Here is a 27835-nt window from a genome sequence, read left to right on the forward strand (position 1 = left end):
ATGACGGCAGCCGTGCGGTTCCGGCGCCACCTGCGTCGGCTGCTGCTCCTCCTCGCCTCCTGCTGCCTCCTCTCCCTCCTCCTCTCGGCCTACTTCCTGTTCACTAACTCCTCCCCTTCCGCGCAGCTCGGCCAATCCCCCGAAACAAGGCAGCCAAGGCCCCTCCTCCCCCCGTCCCGCCGACTGCCGGACCCCGCCGACCCGCCGCCGGCGCGCGCCGACCCGCTGGTGCTGGTGCTGGTGGAGTCCCAGTACTCCCAGCTGGGCCTGGACCTGGTGGCGCTGCTGGAGGCGGCCCACTTCCCGTTCCGCGTGGAGATCTCGTCGGGCCGCGGCGAGCTGCCGGCGCTGACGGCCGGCGGGCGCGGCCGCTTCTCGCTGGTCATCTACGAGAACCTGCTGAAGTACGGCGCCGCCGCCACCCGCAGCCGGCAGCTGCTGCACCGGTACTGCGCCGCCTTCCGGGTCGGCATCATCGGGTTCTACCGCTCCACCGAGAACTCGCCCCGCCTCCTGAAGCTGCGGGGCCTCCCCCTGGTGCTGAGGACCAATCAGGCGCTGCGGGACTGCCGCGTGGCGCCCGGCTCGCCGCTGCTGCACCTCACCAAGCCCGGCACCGACCCGGGGCCGCTGCCCGGGGACGACTGGACCTCCTTCTCCTCCGACCACGCCTCCTACCGGGCCGTGCTGCACGCCAAGGAGGGGGGCGGGGGGGGGGGCCTCCGGGCCACCGTGCTCCAGGACCTGGGGCTCTACGACGGGGTCCGCAGGGTTCTGTTCGGGCACGGCCTGGGCTACTGGCTGCACCGCCTCATCCTGCTGGACGCCATCTCCTTCCTCACCAGCAGGAGGCTCGCTCTGGGCCTGCAGCGCCACCTGCTGGTGGACATCGACGACATCTTCGTGGGCAAGGAGGGGACGCGCATGAAGGCCGAGGACGTGAAGGTAAGGAGACGAGCGGGAGGACGCGAGGGGAAGGAGACGAGCGGGAGGACGCGAGGGGAAGGAGACGAGCGGGAGGACGCGAGGGGAAGGAGACGAGCGGGAGGACGCGAGGGGAAGGAGACGAGCGGGAGGACGCGAAGGGAAGGAGACCAGACGGGAGGACGCGAAGGGAAGGAGACGAAAGGGAGGAACGCGAGGGGAAGGAGAGACGAGCGGGAGGACGTGGAAGGGAAGGAGACGAAAGGGAGGACGTGAAGGGAAGGAGACGAGAGGTAGGACGCGAGGGGAAGGAGACGAGCGGGAGGACGCGAGGGGAAGGAGACGAGCGGGAGGACGTGAAGGGAAGGAGACGAGCGGGAGGACGCGAGGGGAAGGAGACGAGCGGGAGGACGTGAAGGGAAGGAGACGAGCGGGAGGACGCGAGGGGAAGGAGACGAGCGGGAGGATGCGAGGGGAAGGAGACGAAGGGAGGACGGAAGGGAAGGAGACGAGCGGAGGACGCGAGGGGAAGGAGACGAGGGGGAGGACATGAAGGGAAGGAGACGAGCGGTAGGACGCGAGGGGAAGGAGACGAGCGGGAGGACGCGAGGGGAAGGAGACGAGCGGGAGGACGTAGGGGAAGGAGAGAGCGGGAGGACGCGAAGGGAAGGAGACGCGGTAGGACGCGGGGAAGGAGACGGGAGGACGCGAGGGGAAGGAGACGACGGGAGGACGCGAGGGAAGGAGACGAAGGGAGGACGCGAAGGGAAGGAGACGAGCGGGAGGACGCGAAGGAAGGAGACGAAGGGAGGACGTGAAGGGAAGGAGACGAGGGAGGAAGCGAAGGGAAGGAGACGAGCGGGAGGACACGAGGGGAAGGAGACGAGCGGGAGGACGTGAAGGGAAGCGGGAGGACGTGAAGGGAAGGAGACGAGCGGGAGGACGCGAGGGGAAGGAGACGAGCGGGAGGACGCGAGGGGAAGGAGACGAGCGGGAGGACGCGAAGGGAAGGAGACGAGCGGGAGGACGCGAAGGGAAGGAGACGAGCGGGAGGACGCGAGGGGAAGGAGACGAGCGGGAGGACGCGAAGGGAAGGAGACGAGCGGGAGGACGCGAAGGGAAGGAGACGAGCGGGAGGACGCGAAGGGAAGGAGACGAGCGGGAGGACGCGAGGGGAAGGAGACGAAGGGAGGACGCGAGGGGAAGGAGACGACGGGAGGACGCGAGGGGAAGGAGACGAGCGGTAGGACGCGAGGGAAGGAGACGAGCGGGAGGACGAAGGAAGGAGACGAGCGGTAGGACGCGAGGGGAAGGAGACGAGCGGGAGGACGTGAAGGGAAGGAGACGAGCGGGAGGACGCGAGGGGAAGGAGACGAGCGGGAGGACGCGAGGGGAAGGAGACGAGCGGGAGGACATGAAGGGAAGGAGACGAGCGGTAGGACGCGAGGGGAAGGAGACGAGCGGGAGGACGCGAAGGGAAGGAGACGAGCGGGAGGACATGAAGGAGACGAAGGGAGGACGCGAGGGAAGGAGACGAGCGGGAGGACGCGAGGGGAAGGAGACGAAGCGGAGGACGCGAGGGGAAGGAGACGAAGGAGGACGTAGGGAAGGAGACGAGCGGGAGGAAGCGAAGGGAAGGAGACGAGCGGGAGGACGCGAGGGAAGGAGACGAAGGGAGGACGGAAGGGAAGGAGACGAGCGGAGGACGGAAGGGAAGGAGACGAGCGGGAGGACGCGAGGGAAGGAGACGAGCGGGAGGACGCGAAGGGAAGGAGACGAAGGGAGGACGCTAGGGGAAGGAGACGAGGGAGGAAGCGAGGGAAGGAGACGAAAGGGAGGACGCGAGGAAGGACGAGCGGGAGGACGTGTGGGGAAGGAGACGAGCGGGAGCACGCGAGGGAAGGAGACGAGGAGGACGTGAAGGGAAGGAGACGAGCGGGAGGACGTGAAGGGAAGGAGACGAGCGGGAGGACGCGAGGGGAAGGAGACGAGCGGGAGGACGCGAGGGGAAGGAGACGAGCGGGAGGACGCGAGGGGAAGGAGACGAGCGGGAGGACGCGAGGGGAAGGAGACGAGCGGGAGGACGTGAAGGGAAGGAGACGAGCGGGAGGACGCGAGGGGAAGGAGACGAGCGGGAGGACGCGAGGGGAAGGAGACGAGCGGGAGGACGTGAAGGGAAGGAGACGAGCGGGAGGACGCGAGGGGAAGGAGACGAAGGGAGGACGCGAGGGAAGGAGACGAGCGGGAGGACGCGAAGGAAGGAGACGAGCGGGAGGACGCAGGGAAGGAGACGAATGGAGGACGCGAGGGGAAGGAGACGAAGGGAGGACGCGAAGGGAAGGAGACGAAGCGGGAGGACGCGAGGGGAAGGAGACGAAGGGAGGACGCGAGGGAAGGAGACGAGCGGGAGGACGTGAAGGGAAGGAGACGAGTGGGAGGACGAAGGGAAGGAGACGAAGGGAGGACGCGAGGGGAAGGAGACGAAAGGAGGACGCGAGGGAAGGAGACGAAAGGAGGACGTGAAGGGAAGGAGACGAGAGAGGACTAGGAAGGAGACGAGCGGAGGACGCGAGGGAAGGAGACGAGCGGGAGGACGCTAGGAAGGAGACGAAGGGAGGACGCGAGGGAACGAGACGAGCGGGAGGACGTGAAGGGAAGGAGACGAGCGGGAGGAGACATGGGAGGAAGGAAGGAGACGAGCGGGAGGACGCGAGGGGAAGGAGACGAAGCGGGAGGACGTTAGGAAGGAGACGAGCGGGAGGACGCGAGGGAAGGAGACGAGCGGGAGGACACGAAGGGAAGGAGACGAAGGGAGGACGCGAGGGGAAGGAGACGAGGAGGACGGGAAGGGAAGGAGACGAAGGGAGGACGCGAGGGGAAGGAGACGAGCGGGAGGACGCGAGGGAAGGAGACGGAAGGGAGGACGCGAGGAAGGAGACGAAGGGAGGACGAAGGGAAGGGAGACGAGGGGAGGACGCGAGGGGAAGGAGACGAGCGGAGGACGCGAGGAGATGGAGACGGAAGGAGACGAAGGAAGGGAGGATGAAGGAAGGAGACGAAGGAGGACGCGAGGAAGGAGACGAAGGGAGGACGCGAAGGGAAGGAGACGAGCGGGAGGACACGCGGGGAAGGAGACGAAGGGAGGACGCGAAGGAAGGAGACGAAGGGAGGACGCGAGGGAAGGAGACGAGCGGAGGACGCGAAGGGAAGGGAGACGAAGGGAGGACGCGAAGGGAAGGAGACGAGCGGAGGACGGAAGGGAAGGAGACGAGCGGGAGGACGCGAGGGAAGGAGACGAAGCGAGGACGTGAAGGAAGGAGACGAGGAGGACGTGAAGGGAAGGAGACGAGCGGAGGACATGAAGGGAAGGAGACGAGCGAGGATCGCGGGAAGGAGACGAGCGGGAGGACGTGAAGGGAAGGAGACGAGCGGGAGGACGTGAAGGGAAGGAGACGAGCGGGAGGTCGCGAGGGGAAGGAGACGAGCGGGAGGACGTGAAGGGAAGGAGACGAGCGGGAGGACGCGAGGGGAAGGAGACGAGCGGGAGGACGCGAGGAAGGAGACGAAGGGAGGACGCGAGGGGAAGGAGACGAAGGGAGGACGCGAGGGAAGGAGACGAGCTGGAGGACGCGGGGAAGGAGACGAGTTGGAGGACGGAAGGAAGGAGACGAGCGGGAGGACGCGAGGGAAGGAGACGAGCGGGGAGGACATGAAGGAAGGAGACGAAGCGGGAGGACGCGAGGGGAAGGAGACGAAGGGAGGACGCGAAGGGAAGGAGACGAGCGGAGGACGCGAGGGGAAGGAGACGAAGGAGGATGAGGGAAGGAGACGAGCGGAGGACGCGAAGGAAGGAGACGAGCGGGAGGACGCGAGGAAGGAGACGAGCGGAGGACGCGAGGGGAAGGAGACGAAAGGGAGGACGCGAGGGAAGGAGACGAAGGGAGGACGCGAAGGGAAGGAGACGAAGGGAGTGGGGACGCGAGGGAAGGAGACGAGAAGGGAGGACGCGAGGGGAAGGAGACGAGCGGAGGACGCGAGGGGAAGGAGACGAAGGGAGGACAGAAGGGAAGGAGACGAGCGAGGACGCGAGGGAAGGAGACGAGCGGGAGGACGGGAAGGAAGGAGACGAAAGGGAGGACATGAAGGGAAGGAGACGAGCGGGAGGACGCGAGGGAAGGAGACGAGGGAGGACGCGAGGGAAGGAGACGAAGGGAGGACGCGGAGGGAAGGAGACGAAGGGAGGACATGAAGGGAAGGAGACGAGCGCGAGGACGCGACGGGAAGGAGACGAAGGGAGGACGAGGGGAAGGAGACGAGCGGAGGACGGAAGGAAGGAGACGAGCGGGAGGACGCGAGGGAAGGAGACGAAAGGGAGGACGAGGGAAGGAGACGAGCGGAGGACGCGAGGGAAGGAGACGAAAGGGAGGATGCGAAGGGAAGGAGACGAAAGGGAGGACGCGAGGGAAGGAGACGAGCGGAGGACGCGAGGGAAGGAGACGAGCGGAGGACGCGAGGGGAAGGAGACGAGCGGGAGGATGCGAGGGGAAGGAGACGAGCGGGAGGAAGCGAAGGGAAGGAGACGAGCGGGAGGACACGAGGGGAAGGAGACGAAGGGAGGACGAGGGAAGGAGACGAGCGGGAGGACGCGAGGGGAAGGAGACGAAGGGAGGACGCGAAGGGAAGGAGACGAGCGGGAGGACGAAGGAAGGAGACGAAGGAGGACGCGAGGGAAGGAGACGAAAGGGAGGACGGGAAGGGAAGGGAGACGAAGGGAGGACGTGGAAGGAAGGAGACGAAGCGGAGGACGCGAGGGGAAGGAGACGAAGGGAGGACGAGGGGAAGGAGACGAGCGGAGGACGCGAGGGGAAGGAGACGAAGGGAGGACGAGGGAAGGAGACGAAGGGAGGACGGGAAGGAGACGAGCGGGAGGACGAAGGGAAGGAGACGAAGGGAGGATGCGAAGGGAAGGAGACGAGCGGGAGGACGCGAGGGAAGGAGACGAAAGGGAGGACGGAAGGAAGGAGACGACGGGAGGACGGAAGGAAGGAGACGAGCGGGAGGACGGAAGGAAGGAGACGAAGGGAGGACGCGGAAGGAGACGAAGGGAGGACGGGAAGGGAAGGAGACGAGGGAGGACGTGGAAGGGAAGGAGACGAGCGGAGGTCGTGAGGGGAAGGAGACGAAGGAGGACGGAAGGGAAGGAGACGAAGGGAGGACGCGAGGGGAAGGAGACGAAAGGAGGACGCGAGGGGAAGGAGACGAAGGGAGGACGAAGGGAAGGAGAGAGGGAGGACATGAAGGAAGGGAGACGAAGGGAGGACGCGAGGGAAGGAGACGAGCGGGAGGACGTGAAGGCAAGGAGACGAAGGGAGGACGCGAGGGAAGGAGACGAGGGAGGACATAAGGGAAGGAGACGAGCAGGAGGACGCGAGGGAAGGAGACGAGGGAGGACGGAAGGGGAAGGAGACGAGGGAGGACGCGAGGGAAGGAGACGAAGGGAGGACGCGAGGGGAAGGAGACGAGCGGGAGGATGCGAAGGGAAGGAGACGAGCGGGAGGACGCGAAGGGAAGGAGACGAGGGAGGACGCGAGGGAAGGAGACGAGCGGAGGACGCGAAGGAAGGAGACGAAGGGAGGACAGGAGGAAGGAGACGAGCGGAGGACGAGGGGAAGGAGACGAGCGGAGGACGAAGGGAAGGAGACGAGCGGAGGACGCGAGGGAAGGAGACGAAAGGGAGGACGCGAGGGAAGGAGACGAAGGGAGGAAGCGAAGGGAAGGAGGGAAGGAGACGAGCGGGAGGACGAGGGGAAGGAGACGGAAGGGAGGACGAAGGAAGGAGACGAAGGAGGATGAAGGGAAGGAGACGAAGGGAGGATGCGAGGGAAGGAGACGAGCGGGAGGAAGCGAAGGGAAGGAGACGAAGGGAGGACGCGAGGGGAAGGAGACGAAGGGAGGACGGAAGGGAAGGAGACGAGCGGGAGGACGCGAGGGAAGGAGACGAGCGGGAGGACGGAAGGGAAGGAGAAAGGGAGGACGCGAGGGAAGGAGACGAGCGGGAGGACGGAAGGGAAGGAGACGAGCGGGAGGACGCGAAGGGAAGGAGACGAAGGGGAGGACGCTAAGGCGGGGAAGGAGGCGAGCGGGAGGACGCGAGGGGAAGGAGACGAGCGGGAGGACGTGAAGGGAAGGAGACAGCGGGAGGACGCGAAGGGAAGGAGACGAAGGGAGGACGCGAGGGAAGGAGACGGGGAGGACGCGGAAGGAGACGAAGGGAGGACGGAAGGGAAGGGAGACGAAAGGGAGGACGCGAGGGGAGGAGAAGGAGATGAAGGGAGGACGAGGGGAAGGAGACGAGCGGAGGACGCGAGGGAAGGAGACGAAGGAGGACGGGAAGGGAAGGAGACGAGCGGGAGGACGCGAGGGAAGGGGAGACGAGCGGGAGGACGAGGGAAGGGAGACGAAGGGAGGACGCGAAGGGAAGGAGACGAAAGGGAGGACGCGAAGGGAAGGAGACGAGCGGGAGGACGAAGGGAAGGAGACGAAGGGAGGACGCGAAGGGAAGGAGACGAAGGGAGGACGCGAGGGGAAGGAGACGAGGAGGACGCGAGGGAAGGAGACGAAAGGAGGACGCGAGGGAAGGAGACGAGGGAGGACGCGAAGGGAAGGAGACGAGCGGGAGGACGCGAGGGAAGGAGACGAGCGGGAGGACGCGAAGGGAAGGAGACGAAGGGAGGACGCGAGGGAAGGAGACGAGCGGGAGGACGCGAGGGAAGGAGACGAAGGGAGGACGCGAAGGAAGGAGACGAGCGGAGGACTGAGGGAAGGAGACGAGCGGGAGGACGCGAGGGAAGGAGACGAAAGGGAGGACGCGAGGGGAAGGAGACGAGCGGAGGACGCGAAGGGAAGGAGACGAGGGAGGACGCGAGGGAAGGAGACGAGCGGAGGACATGAAGGGAAGGAGACGAGTAGGACGCGAGGGGAAGGAGACGAGCGGGAGGACGTGAAGGGAAGGAGACGAGCGGGAGGACGCGAGGGGAAGGAGACGAGCGGGAGGACGTGAAGGGAAGGAGACGAAGGGAGGACGCGAGGGGAAGGAGACGAGCGGGAGGACGCGAAGGGAAGGAGACGAAAGGAGGACGCGGGGAAGGAGACGAAGGGAGGACGGAAGGGAAGGAGACGAGCGGGAGGACGCGAGGGAAGGAGACGAAAGGGAGGACGGGGAAGGAGACAGCGAGGACGCGGGGAAGGAGACGAAGGGAGGACATGAAGGGGAAGGAGACGAGCGGAGGACATGAAGGAAAGGAGATGACAGTAGGACGCGGAAGGAGACGAGCGGGAGGACGCGAGGGGAAGGAGACGAGCGGGAGGACGCGAGGGGAAGGAGACGAGCGGGAGGACGCAAGGGGAAGGAGACGAGCGGGAGGACATGAAGGGAAGGAGACGAGCGGTAGGACGCGAGGGGAAGGAGACGAGCGGGAGGACGTGAAGGGAAGGAGACGAGCGGGAGGACGCGAGGGGAAGGAGACGAGCGGGAGGACATGAAGGGAAGGAGACGAGCAGTAGGACGCGAGGGGAAGGAGACGAGCGGGAGGACGTGAAGGGAAGGAGACGAGCGGGAGGACGCGAGGGGAAGGAGACGAGCGGGAGGACGTGAAGGGAAGGAGACGAGCGGGAGGATGCGAAGGGAAGGAGACGAGCGGGAGGACGCGAGGGGAAGGAGACGAGCGGGAGGACGCGAGGGGAAGGAGACGAGCGGGAAGACGCGAGGGGAAGGAGACGAGCGGGAAGACGCGAGGGGAAGGAGACGAGCGGGAGGACGTGAAGGGAAGGAGAGAGGATCCGTGTGTTGGACCAGTGGTCCCCGAGCTGCGGCCCGCGGGTCGGGTTCGGCCCCCTGAACAGAACCAGAGACGCGTTCTGATGTATTATTTTTTTCACCCGCTGCCGTTGAGGCTGCAGTGAGACGCAGAGAAAATGTGGAGTGGTGCTCTTTTTCACAATGAAACATCTTTGATGGGCGTGTCGCGTCTCGGCCAATCAGCGTTCAGATGTCCACAGCGTTTGGGAAGAAGTTAGCTGAATGTTAGTCCGCTACATCTGCTGCTGTCACGCTGCACGGTGGAGCGATGCTAACGGCACCAGACGTTAAACACGATGTGACGAGCATATTTTAGTATCGATACTTCATTAAAAGAGCGATCAGAGCGCACACACACACGTATATATATATATTTATATATATATACGTGTGTGTGTGTGTTGAAACAAAGCCTCTCCTTTAGTTCTCTAAGAGGAACGTGGGAAAACATGTGTGTGTGTGTGTGTGTGTGTGTGTGAGTGTGTGTGTGTGTGTGTGTGAGTGTGTGTGTGTGTGAGTGTGTGTGTGTGTGTGTGTGTGTGAGGTGAGGAGTGTGTGTGTGAGAGGAGTGTGTGTGTGTGTGTGTGTGAGTGCAGTGTGTGTGTGTGTGTGTGTGGTGTGTGTGAGTGTGAGTGTGTGTGTGTGTGTGTGTGAGTGTGTGTGTGTGTGTGTGTGTGTGTGTGTGTGTGTGTGTGTGTGTGTGAGTGAGTGTGTGTGTGTGTGTGTGTGTGTGTGTGTGTGTGTGTGTGTGTGTGTGTGTGTGTGTGTGTGTGTGTGTGTGTGTGTGTGTCTGTGTGTGTGTGTGTGTGTGTGTGTGTGTGTGTGTGTGTGTGTGTGTGTGTGTGCGTGTCTGTGTGTGTGTGCATGTGTGTCTGTGGGTGTGTCTGTGTCTATGTGTGTGTGTCTGTGTCTATGTGTGTGTGTGTGTGTAACTCTTTAGTTACACAGTCTTTGTTTACAGGCCAGTAAACTAGTGAAGTCATCAAATGTGGAGACACTGCTTCAGGAACTAGAAGCGGGACTGTTGGGTTGGATGTGGTTGGATGATGTTGGATGTGGTTTTATGACCCGTTGGATGACCTGTTGGATGTGGTTGGATGTGGTTGATGTGGTTGGATGTAGTTGGATGTGGTTGATGTGGTTGGATGTGGTTGGATGACCCGTTGGATGTGGTTGGATGTGGTTGATGTGGTTGGATGTGGCTGGATGTGGTTGGATGTGGTTGGATGACCTGTTGGATGTGGTTGGATGACGTTGGATGACCTGTTGGATGTGGTTGGATGACGTTGGATGTGGTTGGATGACCTGTTGGATGTGGTTGGATGACATTGGATAACCTGTTGGATGACGTTGGATGTGGTTGGATGACGTTGGATGACCCGTTGGATGTCCTGTTGGCTGTGGTTGGATGTAGTTGGACGTGGTTGATGTGGTTGGATGTAGTTGGATGTGGTTGATGTGGTTGATGGTTGACGGTTGATGACCCGCTGGATGGTTGGATGTGGTTGATGTGGTTGGATGTGGCTGGATGTGGTTGGATGACGTTGGATGACCTGTTGGATGTGGTTGGATGACGTTGGATGTGGTTGGATGACGTTGGATGACCTGTTGGATGTGGTTGGATGACGTTGGATGTGGTTGGATGACCTGTTGGATGTGGTTGGATGACATTGGATAACCTGTTGGATGACGTTGGATGTGGTTGGATGACGTTGGATGACCCGTTGGATGTCCTGTTGGCTGTGGTTGGATGTAGTTGGACGTGGTTGATGTGGTTGGATGTGGTTGGATGTAGTTGGATGTGGTTGATGTGGTTGGATGACACGTTGGATGACCCGTTGGATGCGGTTGGATGTAGTTGGATGTGGTTGTGGTTGTATGTAGTTGGATGTGGTTGATGTGGTTGGATATAGTTGGATGTGGTTGATGTGGTTGGATGACCCGTTGGATGTGGTTGGATGTGGCTGATGTGGTTGGATGTGGTTGGATGACGTTGGATGACCTGTTGGATGTGGTTGGATGACGTTGGATGACCTGTTGGATGTGGTTGGATGACGTTGGATGACCCATTGGATGTCCTGTTGGATGTGGTTGGATGTAGTTGGACGTGGTTGATGTGGTTGGATGTAGATGGACGTGGTTGATGTGGTTGGATGTAGTTGGATGTGGTTGGATGTGGTTGATGTGGTTGGATGACCCGTTGGATGACCCGTTGGATGTGCTTGATGTGGTTGAATGTAGTTGGATGTGGTTGATGTGGTTGGATGACCCGTTGGATGACCTGTTGGATGTGGTTGGATGACGTTGGATGACCTGTTGGATGTGGTTGGATGACCCGTTGGATGACCCGTTGGATGACCCGTTGTATGTGGTTGATGTGGTTGGATGTAGTTGGATGTGGTTGATGTGGTTGGATGTAGTTGGATGTGGTTGATGTGGTTGGATATAGTTGGATGTGGTTGATGTGGTTGGATGACCTGTTGGATGTGGTTGGATGTGGCTGATGTGGTTGGATGTGGCTGGATGTGGTTGGATGACGTTGGATGACCTGTTGGATGTGGTTCGATGACGTTGGATGACCCGTTGGATGACCTGTTGGATGACCTGTTGGATGTGGTTGGATGACGTTGGATGACCCGTTGGATGTGGTTGGATGTGGTTGGATGACCCGTTGGATGACCCGTTGGATGTGGTTGGATGACGTTGGATGACCTGTTGGATGTGGTTGGATGTGGTTGGATGACGTTGGATGACCCGTTGGATGTGGTTGGATGTGGTTGGATGATGTTGGATGACCTGTTGGATGTGGTTGGATGATGTTGGATGACGTTGGATGTGGTTGGATGACGTTGGATGACCTGTTGGATGTGGTTCGATGACGTTGGATGACCCGTTGGATGACCCGTTGGATGTGGTTGGATGACGTTGGATGACCCGTTGGATGTGGTTGGATGTGGTTGGATGATGTTGGATGACCTGATGGATGTGGTTGGATGATGTTGGATGATGTTGGATGTGGTTGGATGACGTTGGATGTGGTTGGATGACCCGTTGGATGTCCTCTGTGTAACGGGGCGTGTCCTCTTGTCTTCAGGCGCTCCTGGACACTCAGACACAGTTACGCTCTCACATCTCAAACTTCACCTTCAACCTGGGCTTCTCCGGGAAGTTCTACCACACAGGTGAGTCCTGTTCACCTCCATCCCAGAATGCACTGCAGGCCGGGCTGATGAGGAGTCTGTGTGTGTGTGTGTCTGTGTGTGTGTGTGTCGGTGTGTCTGTGTGTGTGTGTGTGTGTGTGTGTGTGTGTGTGTGTGTGTGTGTGTGTGTGTGTGTGTGTGTGTGTGTGTGTGTGTGTGTGTGTGTGTGTGTGTGTGTGTGTGTGTGTGTGTGTCTCTGTGTGTGTGTGTGTGTCTGTGTGTGTGTGTGTGTGTCTGTGTGTGTGTGTGTGTGTGTGTGTGTGTGTGTGTGTGTGTGTGTGTGTGTGTCTGTGTGTGTGTGTGTGTGTGTGTGTGTGTGTGTGTGTGTGTGTGTGTGTGTGTCTGTGTGTGTGTGTGTCTGTGTGTCTGTGTGTGTGTGTGTGTGTGTGTGTGTGTGTGTGTGTGTGTGTGTGTGTGTGTGTGTGTGTGTGTCTGTGTGTGTGTCTGTGTGTGTGTGTGTGTGTGTGTGTGTGTGTCTGTGTGTGTGTGTGTGTGTGTGTGTGTGTGTGTGTGTGTGTGTGTGTGTGTGTGTGTGTGTGTGTGTGTGTGTGTCTGTGTGTGTGTGTGTGTGTGTGTGTGTGTGTGTGTGTGTGTGTGTGTGTGTGTGTGTGTGTGTGTGTGTGTGTGTGTGTGTCTGTGTGTGTGTGTGTGTGTGTGTGTGTGTGTGTGTGTGTGTGTGTGTGTCTGTGTGTGTGTGTGTGTGTGTGTGTGTGTGTGTGTGTGTGTGTGTGTGTCTGTGTGTGTATGTGTGTGTGTGTGTGTGTGTGTGTGTGTGTGTGTGTGTGTGTGTGTGTGTGTGTGTGTGTGTGTGTGTGTGTGTGTGTGTGTGTGTGTGTGTGTGTGTGTGTGTGTGTGTGTGTGTGTGTGTGTGTGTGTGTGTGTGTGTGTGTGTGTCTGTGTGTGTGTGTGTGTGTGTGTGTGTGTGTGTGTGTGTGTGTGTGTGTGTGTGTGTGTGTGTGTGTGTGTGTAGGCACCGTGGAGGAGGACGAGGGGGATGACCTGCTCCTGCAGTCCGTCTCTGAGTTCTGGTGGTTTCCTCACATGTGGAGCCACATGCAGCCTCACCTGTTCCACAACCAGTCGTCACTGTTGGAGCAGATGGTCCTCAACAAGGAGTTCGCTCTGGTGAGATGGACGCACACACACGCACACACACACACATGCACTGACACACACACACACACACACACATACACTGACACACACACACCTGTCTGCCTCTGGTCATGTGACCCGCCCACTATAGCCTGTGTTTATGTGTTTGACCTCACACACACACCTGTCTGCCCCCCCAGGCGCACGGCGTCCCGGTGGACATGGGCTACGCCGTGGCGCCGCACCACTCCGGCGTGTACCCGGTGCACCTGCAGCTGTACGAGGCGTGGCGCCGCGTGTGGAGCATCCAGGTGACGAGCACCGAGGAGTACCCTCACCTGAAGCCGGCGCGCTACAGGAAGGGCTTCAGCCACAACGGCATCATGGTGAGCAGCGTGACCCCCACCATGATGTCATCATGATGATACATGATGACATCATGGTGTCATCATGGTGAGCAGCGTGACCCCCACCATGATGTCATCATGATGATACATGATGTCATCATCATGATGTCATCATGGTGAGCAGCGTGACCCCCACCATGATGTCATCATGATGATACATGATGTCATCGTCATGATGTCATCATGGTGAGCAGCGTGACCCCCACCATGATGTCATCATGATGATACATGATGTCATCATCATGATGTCATCATGGTGAGCAGCGTGACCCCCACCATGATGTCATCATGATGATACATGATGTCATCATCATGGTGGCATCATGGTGAGCAGCGTGACCCCCACCATGATGTCATCATGATGATACATGATGACATCATCATGGTGTCATCATGGTGAGCAGCGTGACCCCCCACCATGATGTCATCATGATGATACATGATGTCATCATCATGGTGGCATCATGGTGAGCAGCGTGACCCCCACCATGATGTCATCATGATGATACATGATGACATCATCATGATACATGATGACATCATCATGATGTCATCATGGTGAGCAGCGTGACCCCCACCATGATGTCATCATGATGATACATGATGTCATCATCATGATGTCATCATGGTGAGCAGCGTGACCCCCACCATGATGTCATCATGATGATACATGATGTCATCATCATGGTGGCATCATGGTGAGCAGCGACTTCACCATGATGTCATCATGATGATACATGATGACATCATCATGGTGGCATCATGGTGAGCAGCGTGACCCCCACCATGATGTCATCATGATGATACATGATGACATCATCATGGTGGCATCATGGTGAGCAGCGTGACCCCCACCATGATGTCATCATGATGATACATGATGACATCATCATGGTGTCATCATGGTGACATCCTGAAGGTCTGTTTTATCAATGATGATTTATCAGAGTGATAACTCTCAGATGTGTCATCACTCAATGACTCGTGTGATTAGAGATGAGGATCTCTCTCATGTGATCTCAGCTCTTCTCATGTTTAGTGTCTTTGCTTTGAAACTATTTCTTAGATCAGAGATCAAATCAGAGATCAAATCAGAGATTAAATCACAACTTTGAGTTCTTTGATCTTTAAAAGAAGTCTGTTCTCTTCTTTGTGTCTGCCGACCAGAGGAACGTCTCCTGATTGGTTGTTTTGGTCTTAAACGGAAAATCTATGATGCTTTGTGTAACCCTAGCAGTGGCGGCTGGTGAATTTTTTTGGGGGGGGGCGCAGTTTAAATATCACTCAACAATGAGAAGAAAAGAGGTTTTGAGTAGAATATAGTAAAAAACAAAGCTTTATTTCAAGAACACAGCGTGCTCAACACGTCCAATAACAACTATCAACACACTGTAACTTTAGCATGAGAGGTTCAGAGCAGCTTTAAGGAACATTGGGTTGGGTTTCAGAGGTTTGCAAAATAAAAGAGTTTCACCCTCACATGAAAGAGGTTCAGAGCAGAATAGAGTCAGAAAGAGATCACGTTACATTGGGTGACAGAGTCGACCCACTACTGTAAAGACAAGTAGCTCCTCTCTTTAAAGTGGTCACTTTACTCTCTGGTTAAAGTCATCATGTCTGTAACCAGCCTGTTTCCATTACTCTTGAGGGAATGTGTCTGTTTTTCAGAACTTCTTCGTTGTGTCTCGATGCCAGTTCGGTCTCCTTCTGCTGCTCTGCAAACAGGGTTAGCTTCAGGCTGTTAGCGAGTTAGCTCCATGCTCTGAGCTAGATAACTGCGGCAAGATTCGTGCTTTCCACTTGTCTGCAGCTCTTTAGACCCCTCCCCCCGTTGTAGTCCAGAGAGTTTCAGTCCCTTTGGAACGACAGACAGAAGAAACTAAACAGCATTACTCACTGAGCTCCAGCTAACAGCTCCGTTAGCTACCTGCCCGTAGCTCCGTGGAGCTCTCTGGCTGAGGGAACGATACCGGTCTCTGATTGGCCGAATAGTCCAGTCACGTGAAATAATAAAACGATGTCATTGGCCAACGAGCGCACATTTTTGCGACCCAAGATTCACGTTTCATCCGCCAATGAGAAGCCGTCCTTACTGAAACGACTGAAATGTTTTCTCGATGCCGCACACACACGTTAGATCGCCTCGGAAAAGGGGAGGGGCTTCTCTCCGTGATAATGGCGATATATTATATTGTTTTCACATTAACTTAAGTGGTTGTTGACAGGCTGACGGTCTCCCACACACATTTAGCGCGTCAACACGGTATATTTACTATTTAAATGATTTGGCATATAATGTTTTTTGACAGGATGTTGTTGTTTTTTTCTTCTTCTTCTTTTTTTTCATCTACAAATTTTAAGAGGGGCGGCGCCCTAGCGCCCCCTATGGACGCACCGCCACTGATTTACCCTAGTGTGTGTGAGTGTGTGTGTGTGTGTGTGAGTGTGTGTGAGTGTGTGTGTGTGTGTGTGCGTGTGAGTGTGATGAGAGCATTTCATGCACCAATAATTAATTCATCAGTCTCTGTTTAAGACAGGATAGAATAAAACTACCGTCTCCCACGTAGACCGAGGAGAAGGAGGAAGAGGAGGAGGAAGAGCAATGTTTTCCTTATTCTTCTTCTTCCTCTTCATCACTTGTCAGTGGGCTCTTTGTGTTTATTTCCTCTCTTGACAAAGAGCGGATCACATCTGACACCCAAAGTACCGGTCCACGTAGTTTTGCTGTATTTGAGCCGACAGATATTTCATCTTCATCATCTTCATCATCGTTCCTCAACGTCTTCTTTCTCTTCGTGACAAAAGAAGACTCTTCATCAGAGTCCCCAGAGACCACATGGGACTCCTTTATGAAGGCTCTAGTCCCCAGAGACCACATGGGACTCCTTTATGAAGGCTCTAGTCCCCAGAGACCACATGGGACTCCTTTATGAAGGCTCTAGTCCTCAGAGACCACATGGGACTCCTTTATGAAGGCTCTAGTCCCCAGAGACCACATGGGACTCCTTTATGAAGGCTCTAGTCCCCAGAGACCACATGGGACCTTTATGAAGGCTCTAGTCCCCCAGAGACCACATGGGACTCCTTTATGAAGGCTCTAGTCCCCAGAGACCACATGGGACTCCTTTATGAAGGCTCTAGTCCCCAGAGACCACATGGGACTCCTTTATGAAGGCTCTAGTCCCCAGAGACCACATGGGACTCCTTTATGAAGGCTCTAGTCCCCAGAGACCACATGGGACCTTTATGAAGGCTCTAGTCCCCAGAGACCACATGGGACCTCTTTATGAAGGCTCTAGACCACCAGAGACCACATAGGACACCTTTATGAAGGCTCTAGTCCCCAGAGACCACATGGGACCCTTTATTAAGGCTCTAGTCCCCAGAGACCACATGGGACTCCTTTATGAAGGCTCTAGTCCCCCAGAGACCACATGGGACTCTTTATGAAGGCTCTAGTCCACCAGAGACCACATGGGACTCCTTTATGAAGGCTCTAGTCCCCAGAGACCACATGGGACCCTTTATGAAGGCTCTAGTCCACCAGAGACCACATGGGACTCCTTTATGAAGGCTCTAGTCCCCAGAGACCACATGGGACTCCTTTATGAAGGCTCTAGTCCCCAGAGACCACATGGGACTCCTTTATGAAGGCTCTAGTCCACCAGAGACCACATGGGACTCCTTTATGAAGGCTCTAGTCCCCAGAGACCACATGGGACTCCTTTATGAAGGCTCTAGTCCCCAGAGACCACATGGGACTCCTTTATGAAGGCTCTAGTCCCCAGAGACCACATGGGACTCCTTTATGAAGGCTCTAGTCCCAGAGACCACATGGGACTCCTTTATGAAGGCTCTAGTCCCCAGAGACCACATGGGACCCTTTATGAAGGCTCTAGTCCCTCAGAGACCACATGGGACTCCTTTATGAAGGCTCTAGTCCCCAGAGACCACATGGGACCTCTTTATGAAGGCTCTAGTCCACCAGAGACCACATGGGACTCTTTATGAAGGCTCTAGTCCCCAGAGACCACATGGGACTCTTTATGAAGGCTCTAGTCCCCAGAGACCACATGGGACTCCTTATGAAGGCTCTAGTCCCCAGAGACCACATGGGACTCCTTTATGAAGGCTCTAGTCCTCAGAGACCACATGGGACTCCTTTATGAAGGCTCTAGTCCCCAGAGACCACATGGGACTCCTTTATGAAGGCTCTAGTCCCCAGAGACCACATGGGACTCCTTTATGAAGGCTCTAGTCCCCAGAGACCACATGGGACTCCTTTATGAAGGCTCTAGTCCACCAGAGACCACATGGGACTCCTTATGAAGGCTCTAGTCCCCAGAGACCACATGGGACTCCTTTATGAAGGCTCTAGTCCCCAGAGACCACATGGGACTCCTTTATGAAGGCTCTAGTCCCCAGAGACCACATGGGACCTTCATGAAGGCTCTAGTCCTCAGAGACCACATGGGACTCCTTATGAAGGCTCTCTAGTCCCTCAGAGACCACATGGGACCCTTTATGAAGGCTCTAGTCCCCAGAGACCACATGGGACTCCTTTATGAAGGCTCTAGTCCCCAGAGACCACATGGGACTCCTTTATGAAGGCTCTAGTCCACCAGAGACCACATGGGACTCCTTTCTGAAGGCTCTAGTCCCTCAGAGACCACATGGGACTCCTTTATGAAGGCTCTAGTCCTCAGTGACCACATGGGACTCTTTATGAAGGCTCTAGTCCCCAGAGACCACATGGGACTCCTTTATGAAGGCTCTAGTCCCCAGAGACCACATGGGACTCCTTTATGAAGGCTCTAGTCCCCAGAGACCACATGGGACCTTTATGACGGCTCTAGTCCCCAGAGACCACATGGGACCTTTATGAAGGCTCTAGTCCCCAGAGACCACATGGGACTCCTTTATGACGGCTCTAGTCCCCAGAGACCACATGGGACCTTTATGAAGGCTCTAGTCCCCAGAGACCACATGGGACTCCTTTATGAAGGCTCTAGTCCCCAGAGACCACATGGGACTCCTTTATGACGGCTCTAGTCCCAGAGACCACATGGGACCTCTTTATGAAGGCTCTAGTCCCCAGAGACCACATGGGACTCTTTATGAAGGCTCTATTCCCCAGAGACCACATGGGACTCCTTATGACGGCTCTAGTCCCCAGAGACCACATGGGACTCCTTTATGAAGGCTCTAGTCCCCAGAGACCACATGGGACTCCTTTATGAAGGCTCTAGTCCTCAGAGACCACATGGGACTCCTTTATGAAGGCTCTAGTCCCCAGAGACCACATGGGACTCCTTTATGAAGGCTCTAGTCCCCAGAGACCACATGGGACCCTTTATGAAGGCTCTAGTCCTCAGAGACCACATGGGACTCCTTTATGAAGGCTCTAGTCCCCAGAGACCACATGGGACTCCTTATGAAGGCTCTAGCCCTCAGAGACCACATGGGACTCCTTTATGAAGGCTCTAGTCCTCAGAGACCACATGGGACTCCTTTATGAAGGCTCTAGTCCTCAGAGACCACATGGGACTCCTTTATGAAGGCTCTAGTCCTCAGAGACCACATGGGACTCCTTTATGAAGGCTCTAGTCCCTCAGAGACCACATGGGACTCCTTTATGAAGGCTCTAGTCCTCAGAGACCACATGGGACTCCTTTATGAAGGCTCTAGTCCCCAGAGACCACATGGGACTCCTTTATGAAGGCTCTAGTCCCTCAGAGACCACATGGGACTCCTTTATGAAGGCTCTAGTCCCCAGAGACCACATGGGACTCCTTTATGAAGGCTCTAGTTCCCCAGAGACCACATGGGACTCCTTTATGAAGGCTCTATTCCCACACAGACCACATGGGACTCCTTTATGAAGGCTCTAGTCCCCAGAAGGCTCTAGTCCCCAGAGACCACATGGGACTCCTTTATGAAGGCTCTAGTCCCCAGAGACCACATGGGACTCCTTTATGAAGGCTCTAGTCCCCAGAGACCACATGGGACTCCTTTATGAAGGCTCTAGTCCCCAGAGACCACATGGGACTCCTTTATGACGGCTCTAGTCCCCAGAGACCACATGGGACTCCTTTATGAAGACTCTAGTCCCCAGAGACCACATGGGACTCCTTTATGAAGGCTCTAGTCCCCCAGAGACCACATGGGACTCCTTTATGAAGGCTCTAGTCCTCAGAGACCACATGGGACCTTTATGAAGGCTCTAGTCCCCAGAGACCACATGGGACTCCTTTATGAAGGCTCTAGTCCCCAGAGACCACATGGGACTCCTTTATGAAGGCTCTAGTCCCTCAGAGACCACATGGGACTCCTTTATGAAGGCTCTAGTCCCCAGAGACAACATGGGACTCCTTTATGAAGGCTCTAGTCCCCCAGAGACCACATGGGACTCCTTTATGAAGGCTCTAGTCCTCAGAGACCACATGGGACTCCTTTATGAAGGCTCTAGTCCCCAGAGACCACATGGGACTCCTTTATGAAGGCTCTAGTCCCCCAGAGACCACATGGGACTCCTTTATGAAGGCTCTAGTCCCCAGAGACCACATGGGACTCCTTTATGAAGGCTCTAGTCCCCCAGAGACCACATGGGACTCCTTTATGAAGGCTCTAGTCCCCAGAGACCACATGGTTTCAAGTTTCAAGTTTCAAGTTTCAAGTTTTTATTGTCACATCCCCTTTTATACAAGTATAATCGGTTCGTGAAATTCTTATGTGCAAAACACCCGACAGCAGTAGCAGACTAAAAAAAGAATAAGAATGAGAATAAACTATACAATATCCACACAAAAAAAAAAAAAGTATTAACAATATATATATAAAACAATGTAATAGAATATACATCATGGCAATATATATATATAAAACAATGTAATAAAATATACACTTTTTTTGAGACTATATATATATATATATGTATATACATACAATATATATATACAATATATATATATATATATAAACAATGTAATAAAATATACACCATGGCCATAGATATTCACAGAATATGTTCTGGTGTGTAGTGTTAATGAGGGTCTCAGTCCTTGTTCAGCAGCCTGATGGCCTGACTGAAGAAGCTGTCCTCAGTTCGTTTGTGCGGCACTTGATACCGCGGTATCGCCTGCCTGACGGTAGAAGGGTGAACAGTTTGTGGCGGGGTGGTTATTGTCTTCATCATCCGCTTGGCCCTGGCCACGCACCGCTTGGTGTATATGTCCAGGATGGAGGAAGCTCACCCAACGATGTACTGTGCCGACCGCACCACCTCTGTAGTGCCCTACGCCCAGGGCGGTGCAGTTCCCGCATTAGACGGTGATGCAAACCTGTCAGAACACTCGATGGTACTGGTGTAGAATGTTCTGAGGATGCGGGGGCCATGTTGAATTTCCTCAGTCGCCTAAGGAAATACAGGCGCGAGTTCTTTTCACCACGTGAGTGGTGTGCGTGGTCCATGTGAGGTCCTCGGAGATGTGCACGCCGAGGAACTTGAAGCTGCTGACCTCTCTACTGCAACCCGCCTATGGAGATGGGTGTGCCTCCTCTCCGCCCTGTAGTCCACGATCAGCTCCTTGGTCTTCTTGACGCTGAGGACGAGGCTGTTCTCCTGGCACCACTGTACCAGTGATCCAACCTCCTCCCTGTAGGCTGTCTCGTCGTCGCCGGTGATCAGCCCCAACACTGTTGTGTCGCCAGCAAACTTGATGATGACGTTGGAGCTGTGCATGGCCGCAGTCGTGGGGTGTACAGGGAGTAGAGGGAGGGCTCAACACGCATCCCTGAGGGGCTCCCGTTGAGGGTCAGCGGCTCTGAGGTGGTACTGCCCATCCTCACCACCTGGCGGCGGCCCCGACAGGAAGTCCAGTATCCAGCTGCACATGGTAGAGTGCAGGCCCAGACCTCTGAGCTTGGTGTCGAGCTTGGCGGAACAATAGTGTTGAACGCTGAGCTGTAGTCCACAACCAGCATTCGCACACAACAGTTCCTCCTCCAGGTGGGAAAGGCGGTGGAAGTGCCATGGCACCGCGCGTCGGTGGATCTGTTTTGACGATATGCAAACCGCCATGGGTCCAGCGTGGCAGGCAACATGGAACAAATGAAGTCCCTGACCAACCTCAAGCATTTACTGACAATCGAGGTGAGGGCTACGGGTCTCCAGTCATTCAGGCAGGTTACCTTGGGGTGTTTGGGGACAGGCACAATGGTGACATCTTGAAGCTCTCAGGAACAACAGCCTGGGACAGGAGAGGTTGAAGATGTCTGCGAAGACTCCCGCCAACTGGTCTGCACATGCTCTGAGGCGCGCCCGGGATGTGGTCGGACCTGCCGCCCGGATGTCCACCCGCTGAAGGCTTTGGCGCATCGCCAGCCTCCTGAGATGATCAGCAGGCTGGTCTCCTCGGGCGGCGCTTGCTTCTCGGGCTGCCGCTCACGAACCGAGCAAAGAATGTATTGAGCTCGCCTGGGAGGGAGGTAGAGGAGTTCTTCACCGCTGGTTTTCCCTCTGAAGTCCGTGATTGTCTGTAGCCCTTCCACACACCTCTCACGCTATGGCTCTTGAGCTTTTCCTCCACCTTGTTCTCGAACTCCCGCTATGGCAGAGCCGATGGTCTTACGGAGGTCGAAGCGGCTCTTTGTATTCCGCCATATTCTGAGTCAAAGGCGTGTTACGCGTATGAGTGCAGCGCTAACATCGCCATTTATCCACGGTTTCTGGTTGGGATAACCAACCGACTTTGTAGGAACAACGTCATCTATGCATTTCTTGATGAACCCGGCGACTGAGGACGCGACCACTGACGTTGTTGTCCGGACGCCGACCTGAACATATCCCAGTCAGTACGCTCAAAACAGTCCTGTAGCATAGACTGATTGGTCCACCAGCGTTGCACTTCCTTCACAGCGATTGGTTGCTGCTGCTTCTGCCTGTAGGCGGGAGTAGTTGGATGGAGCGGTCCGATTTGCCGAACGGTGGGCGGAGGGCTTTGTATCCATCCCGAAGGGAGTGTAGCAGTGGTCGAGAATCCGCCCCTCGTGTTGCTTTTTATGTTGGTAGAACTGGAGAACTTTCTTCAGGTTCGCTGTTGAAGTCCCCACAATGAAAGCAGCCTCGGGTGCCGACCCTGCTCGCTGATCGCCTGTAGAGTTCCTTCAGCGCTATGTCCGTGTTAGCTTGAGGCGAATGTACACAGCAGTTACGGTGACTGCTGTAAACCTCCGGTAGCCAGAATGGTCGACATGAGCATTAGGTACCCAGGTCCGGGGAACAGAACGACTTGAGAGTATGTACATGACTTTGGTTGCACCAAGATCTGTTTATCATGAGACATACCCTCCACGATCTTTACCAGAGAGAGTCTTTGTTCTGTCCGCTGTGGATTGAAAATCCCGCCGTTCGATGGCTGAGTCGGTAACCTCCTCCGACATCCATGTCTCCGTAGGCGATGATGCAGTTGTCCTTAGTTTCCGGTGGAATTGAATACAGCCTGTAGCTCGCATAGCTTATTGTCCAAAGACCGTACATTTGCCAGCAAAATGGTGGGTAGTGGGGTCGATTGGCTCGACGCCCCAGCCTAACCAGCACGCCAGCTCGCTTCCTCCGCCGGGCGACGCTTATGAGATTGCGCCAAAATGGACGGAGATAGTTCCGCCACTGTTCCTGGCGGACGTCCGAGTAAGAGTTGAAAATCCTGCAGGCGCAGCAACCGCCGATCCCACCCAGAAGTGTGCATCTGTCGTGACGTTAACTGGCTGCTAACGCTGCAAAAAATAGTCGCAATAAGAAGAATAAATAACAAAAACTACTACAAAATCCGGGAGCCTAACACAGCAGCCATCACGACAAGCGCCATAATATCATAACCACAATCACAATGATTTTGCAATAGTCAGTTAAACGTTAAACAATTATCACAAACAATGGAGAAAGAATTTTGTTATTAATTTAAACTGACAAGTAATGAAGAAAGAAATCTAAAGATTTACCACATGCGGATGGAACCAAATCTAAAATGAGACACAGACCGCAGAGGGAATGAGGGAAGATCTCAAGGCTCATTACCCCTCATAGCATGCTGCGCGACCCAGCAGTCCAGCCTCCCATGCTCCTCCTGCCTTCAACCCCTCCTGTGCAGAGGGAGTCGTGACGCCAGGCACATCCGTCATTAAATTATTCACGCGGTGTACACCATAAAATAATGCAGATGGCACTAAGAGCTGCAAAAGCAGCCAATAGCTGCTTTAATGATGATCTACTATTAACTTAATTCATGCCTGTTTACTAAGCAGGGAGGATTTGACCTTCTAAGTTAAATAATGGTCCTGTATAGATGGGTTGATCGGGGCAAGAAGAGATAAATGCACTGTGACATTCATTTACCCTGCCGCCCCCATGTGACGTGTTTTAAACATGGAAAGAGTTATTAGATGGGCAATGACTGGAGCTGAGGAGCAGAAACTGCAGATTCTATCGCCATTTATCAAAGCAAAGCCGAAAAGCATGAGAGAACTACAAGAGTTGGTGTGAGCAATTTGCGCTCCAGCTGGCATTTGGTGTTTGAACGTTGGGCAAATGGAGCATATGAAGACATTGAGTCCCAAAAGCAGATTTTTTTCCAGTGAGCATTGATGCATACAAAAACTGACAGTCAATACTAATCCATCCAAATATGAAGGTGAATTAGATAAACAGAGGAGAACAATTACTAAAGGGTTATCATTCATCAACGTCATTGTTGGTATATTTATGTTAGGGGTCTCGACTCAAGACTCTTACATCTGATTGGTCACCATTACTTAATGATCGCCAAATCACATTCTGTTTTTATGTTTTCGCTTTCAGAATGGTCAATTATGTTTCTTAGCTAGCTTCTTTATTTTCGTATAAACAAACTTTAGCCTCGATCCTTTTCTTTTCCCCATTGTAGCAATCGGTCGAGCAGGTAAACGATGGAGAAGCTGAGGACAAACACCAGAGAAAGTACAGTTTATATCAAGACTGTGATCAAGATCAAGATAGCTTTATTTGTCACACACAGGGTGTTAGTGAAAGTGGCAATGCTCAGCAGGAATGTGCAAGGGCAACAAGTACACTATTTACAATAAAACAACACAATATTTCATAAGTGTGTGTGTGTGTGCCTAAGAGGTAAAGTCAGTGGTCTATAACCTGGTGAGGTCGGAGTTCACACCCATGGCCTGAGGAAAGAAACTCACCGTCTCTGTTCTGCAGCGTGATCACGGAGGCGCCTGCCTGACCGCAGCAGCTGAAAACAGTCTGTTGTTGGGGTGGTGAGGACTTCATGATCCTGCCGCCTTGGTTCTGCACCCCTGGTGTACAAGTCCCGTGGTGGGAGTGAACAATAGTGCGTTCGAATGAACGCACTACCTCTGCAGAGTTCTCCTGTCCTGAGCGGAGCAGCGCCAAACCAGGCTGTGATGCTTCCTGTCAGACGCCTCAGCTCCAGAGTAGAAGGATCAAAGAACTTCTGGAAATCTCAACTTCCCCAGCTGCCTGAGGTAGAGCGCTGTTTTGCCTTCACCAGAGTGTCTGCTCAAGGACCATGTCAGATCCTCGTGATGTGGGACTCCCAGGTATTTGCACTCACCACCCTCCACAGTAGTCCCTGGGTAATCCCTAGCAGAAAATGCCCTGTTGTTGTACCCCAAAGTCCACACCGCCCTTAGTTTGTGACATTCATGATGTAGCTGTTGTCCCGCACCAGAGTACAGATCAGCACTTCCTCCAGGTAGGCCTTCTCGTCATGTCGGAGATCAGGCCCACCACCAATGGGGTCATCGCGAAACTTGATGATGGTGTTGAGCTGAACCCACACACAGTCATGTGTGTACAGGAGTAGGGGGCTGAGGACGAACCCTGGGGATCCTGTGTTCAGGGTGTGAGGGGTTTGAGGTGTGTCTGCTCACCCCGACCACCTGTGGCCTGGCGGTCAGGAAGTCCAGGATCCAAGCACACAGGGGGTGTTCAGTCCCAGCTCAATCAGTTTGCTGGCCAGTCTGGAGGGGACTGGTGTTGAAAGCTGAACTATAATCAATGAACAGCAGTCCACATAGCCCCTCTGGCCAGTCCAGACAGAGAGTGTAGTAGCAATTTGGAGACAGCATCGTCCGTGGATCTGTTTGGCGATAAACAAGCTGCAGCGGTCCGCATGGAGAGGGAAGGAGGAAAGGCGCAGATGTGGTCGCTTTATCAACCTCTCAAAGCAGTTTCATGACCACCGAGGTGAGAGCTACCGGTCGGTAGTCATTCATATGCTGGAGAAGCATTCTTGAGCACAAGGACAATAATTGGATCTCTTGAAGCTAGGCGGTTGCACGGACTCCAGCCAGGGAGAGAGGTTGAATATTGTGGTGAACACTGGAGCTAGCTGGTTAGCTTACAGGTCTTCGATACTCGCTTAGACTATGCCTTATCTGGACCTGTAGCTCTGGTGTTCGCCCTCAACAGAGCCCTCCTCACACTGTGCTGGTCACCAGAAGTGTGTTCATCCCCAGCGTGTAGAACTCACCTCGGCTACGCTTAACGGGTGTTGTTTATTGGCCGTGCGAACTAGCGCTGTTGTTGCTAATATCAAACGTGCATAAGTGAGTTCAGGTGCGTCCAAGCTAGGGATAGTAAGCACTCACCATGCGCCTTGGTCTACTTCTGGTAGTCTGTGATAGTCCGTAGCTGCCATGAGGGGCGCCTGGTGTCGTGGCTGCTCCATCTGTGATTTCACTCTGTCTCAGGCACCTCCTCTTGGCTTCCTTCACTGCCTCCTCAGTCCACTTAGACAGCTGCCTTGTACTGGTCCATGTTTGCGGATACAAGAGCGGGGTTATCGAGCGGCAGTATGCATGTTCACAGCTTCACGGATGTGATCTATCAACCCGCGGCTTTTGGTTAGGAAAGACCCTTAACTTCTACCGTGGGAGGCGATGGTGTTCACTAGCGTTGCTAATGAGGCTCTTGCTACTTCGCCGAACGCCAGCTGGCGTCCACTGGAACTGGATGGATCATGTCCCAGATCGGCGACACGCGCGGGCGTCTGTAGCTCAGCCTCTGATTGGTCAGACCACCGCTTTGTTCCTCGTCACTACCGCTTCCTTAGCGATCTTTTTCAGCCATTACTCGGAAGCGAAAAATGGCTGACATGGTCTGACGGTTTAACGCGAGCGAGAGAGACAGCCTTGTAACTTTCACCGAATGGCGTATGGCAGTGGTCCAACGTTCTTTTCCTCTGGTATACCCGCGTAATGCTGCTGGTGAAAGTTCGGCATGACTTTTTAAGTTTGCTCCTATTAAAGTCTCCAGCCACCACCACCAGCGCGTGGGATACTTTGTTCTGATGCTTACAACACATCATGTAGGTCCGGAGAAAGTGCTGGATGTCGAACCGCTTGTGGTGGTATGTAGACGGGTTGTGGTGATGACCCAGCTGAACTCCGAAGGTAGAATGGACGGTATGACTCGCCAGATGTTCCAGGTTCGGGCGCAGCAGAAATCTAGAAAGAGTCTTAATGTCCTTGGGCCGCATTCACTTGTTGTTAGTCAAGTAGCAAACCTCCACCTTAGATTTACCAGACTTTCCGCTCTGTCTGCACGAAACAGAGAAGGACTCGCTGGGCATATGATCGATGGCAGCTGTTTAAGCTCGGCTGCAGAGTGGGTGGATGGTTCAGGGCAGTCTGATTGTCATCAGCTGGTCTGATTGTCATCAGACCAGCTGATGACAATCTGGGGTTGTGTATCTGCGAGGCTCTGTCCCATAAAGGAGCTGGACAGGAGAAGAGGAGCCATGAGCAGAGACACAGTCGGCGGTCAGGCGCTCAAATAAAACACGTTACCAACGTTCCCTCTGGTTGCGCATTCCTTGGGGCTTAGGGGCAAACCTACCGGTGGCCGAACCTGTCACACTGGAGCCAAAGTGGGACCCCTTTTCTCGCCTCAAATGGGCGTCGAACAAAAAGATCTGCCAACCCAGCATGTGATGTTGCTGGGGCAGATGCTGTGTCAGATGGCAGTGATGAAGGACCAGGAGCAGGCCGGCAGATACTGTGGGCTCCTGGGCCAGGCAGAGGAGCAGACTCGGGCCCTGGAACTGCTCGCCGCCCAGGCATGGCCTACACTATCCTTCCCCTGGGCGGGTGGAGCTGAAGAAAATGGCGGCAGTCATTTTGGAGGCGTTCGAGGCGGTGGCGGAGACATGCGGCTGGCCAGCGGGGAGTGGGCGGTGCGCCTCCTGCCCCTGCTCACGAGGCGCAGACTGCGGCCTGGGCCTTCCCAGCTTCACGCCACAGTTACGGACGTGCGGGCGGTGATTGATCGGCTGGGCTGA

At 55.3% G+C, this 27835-nt stretch overlaps 1 protein-coding gene across 1 annotated transcript; it reads left to right on the top strand.

The window, feature by feature from the left end:
* Positions 1–27835, top strand: LOC130190300 (bifunctional heparan sulfate N-deacetylase/N-sulfotransferase 1-like). The gene is made up of 6 exons (XM_056409623.1): positions 1–12; positions 127–945; positions 11877–11964; positions 12953–13107; positions 13278–13463; positions 27503–27835. The coding sequence occupies exons 1-6, from the start codon at positions 1–3 to the stop codon at positions 27833–27835; spliced, it is 1593 nt and encodes a 530-aa protein (XP_056265598.1).

This window comes from Pseudoliparis swirei, chromosome 24 (assembly GCF_029220125.1).
Source record: "Pseudoliparis swirei isolate HS2019 ecotype Mariana Trench chromosome 24, NWPU_hadal_v1, whole genome shotgun sequence".
Classification (NCBI taxonomy): Eukaryota; Metazoa; Chordata; class Actinopteri; order Perciformes; family Liparidae; genus Pseudoliparis; species Pseudoliparis swirei.

Excerpts from the sequence above, each read along its gene's own strand:
- LOC130190300 (XM_056409623.1), top strand. Across the intron at positions 946-11,876 it reads TGAAGGCCGAGGACGTGAAG|GCGCTCCTGGACACTCAGAC; the intron begins GTAAGGAGACGA and ends TCTTGTCTTCAG. Across the intron at positions 11,965-12,952 it reads CGGGAAGTTCTACCACACAG|GCACCGTGGAGGAGGACGAG; the intron begins GTGAGTCCTGTT and ends GTGTGTGTGTAG.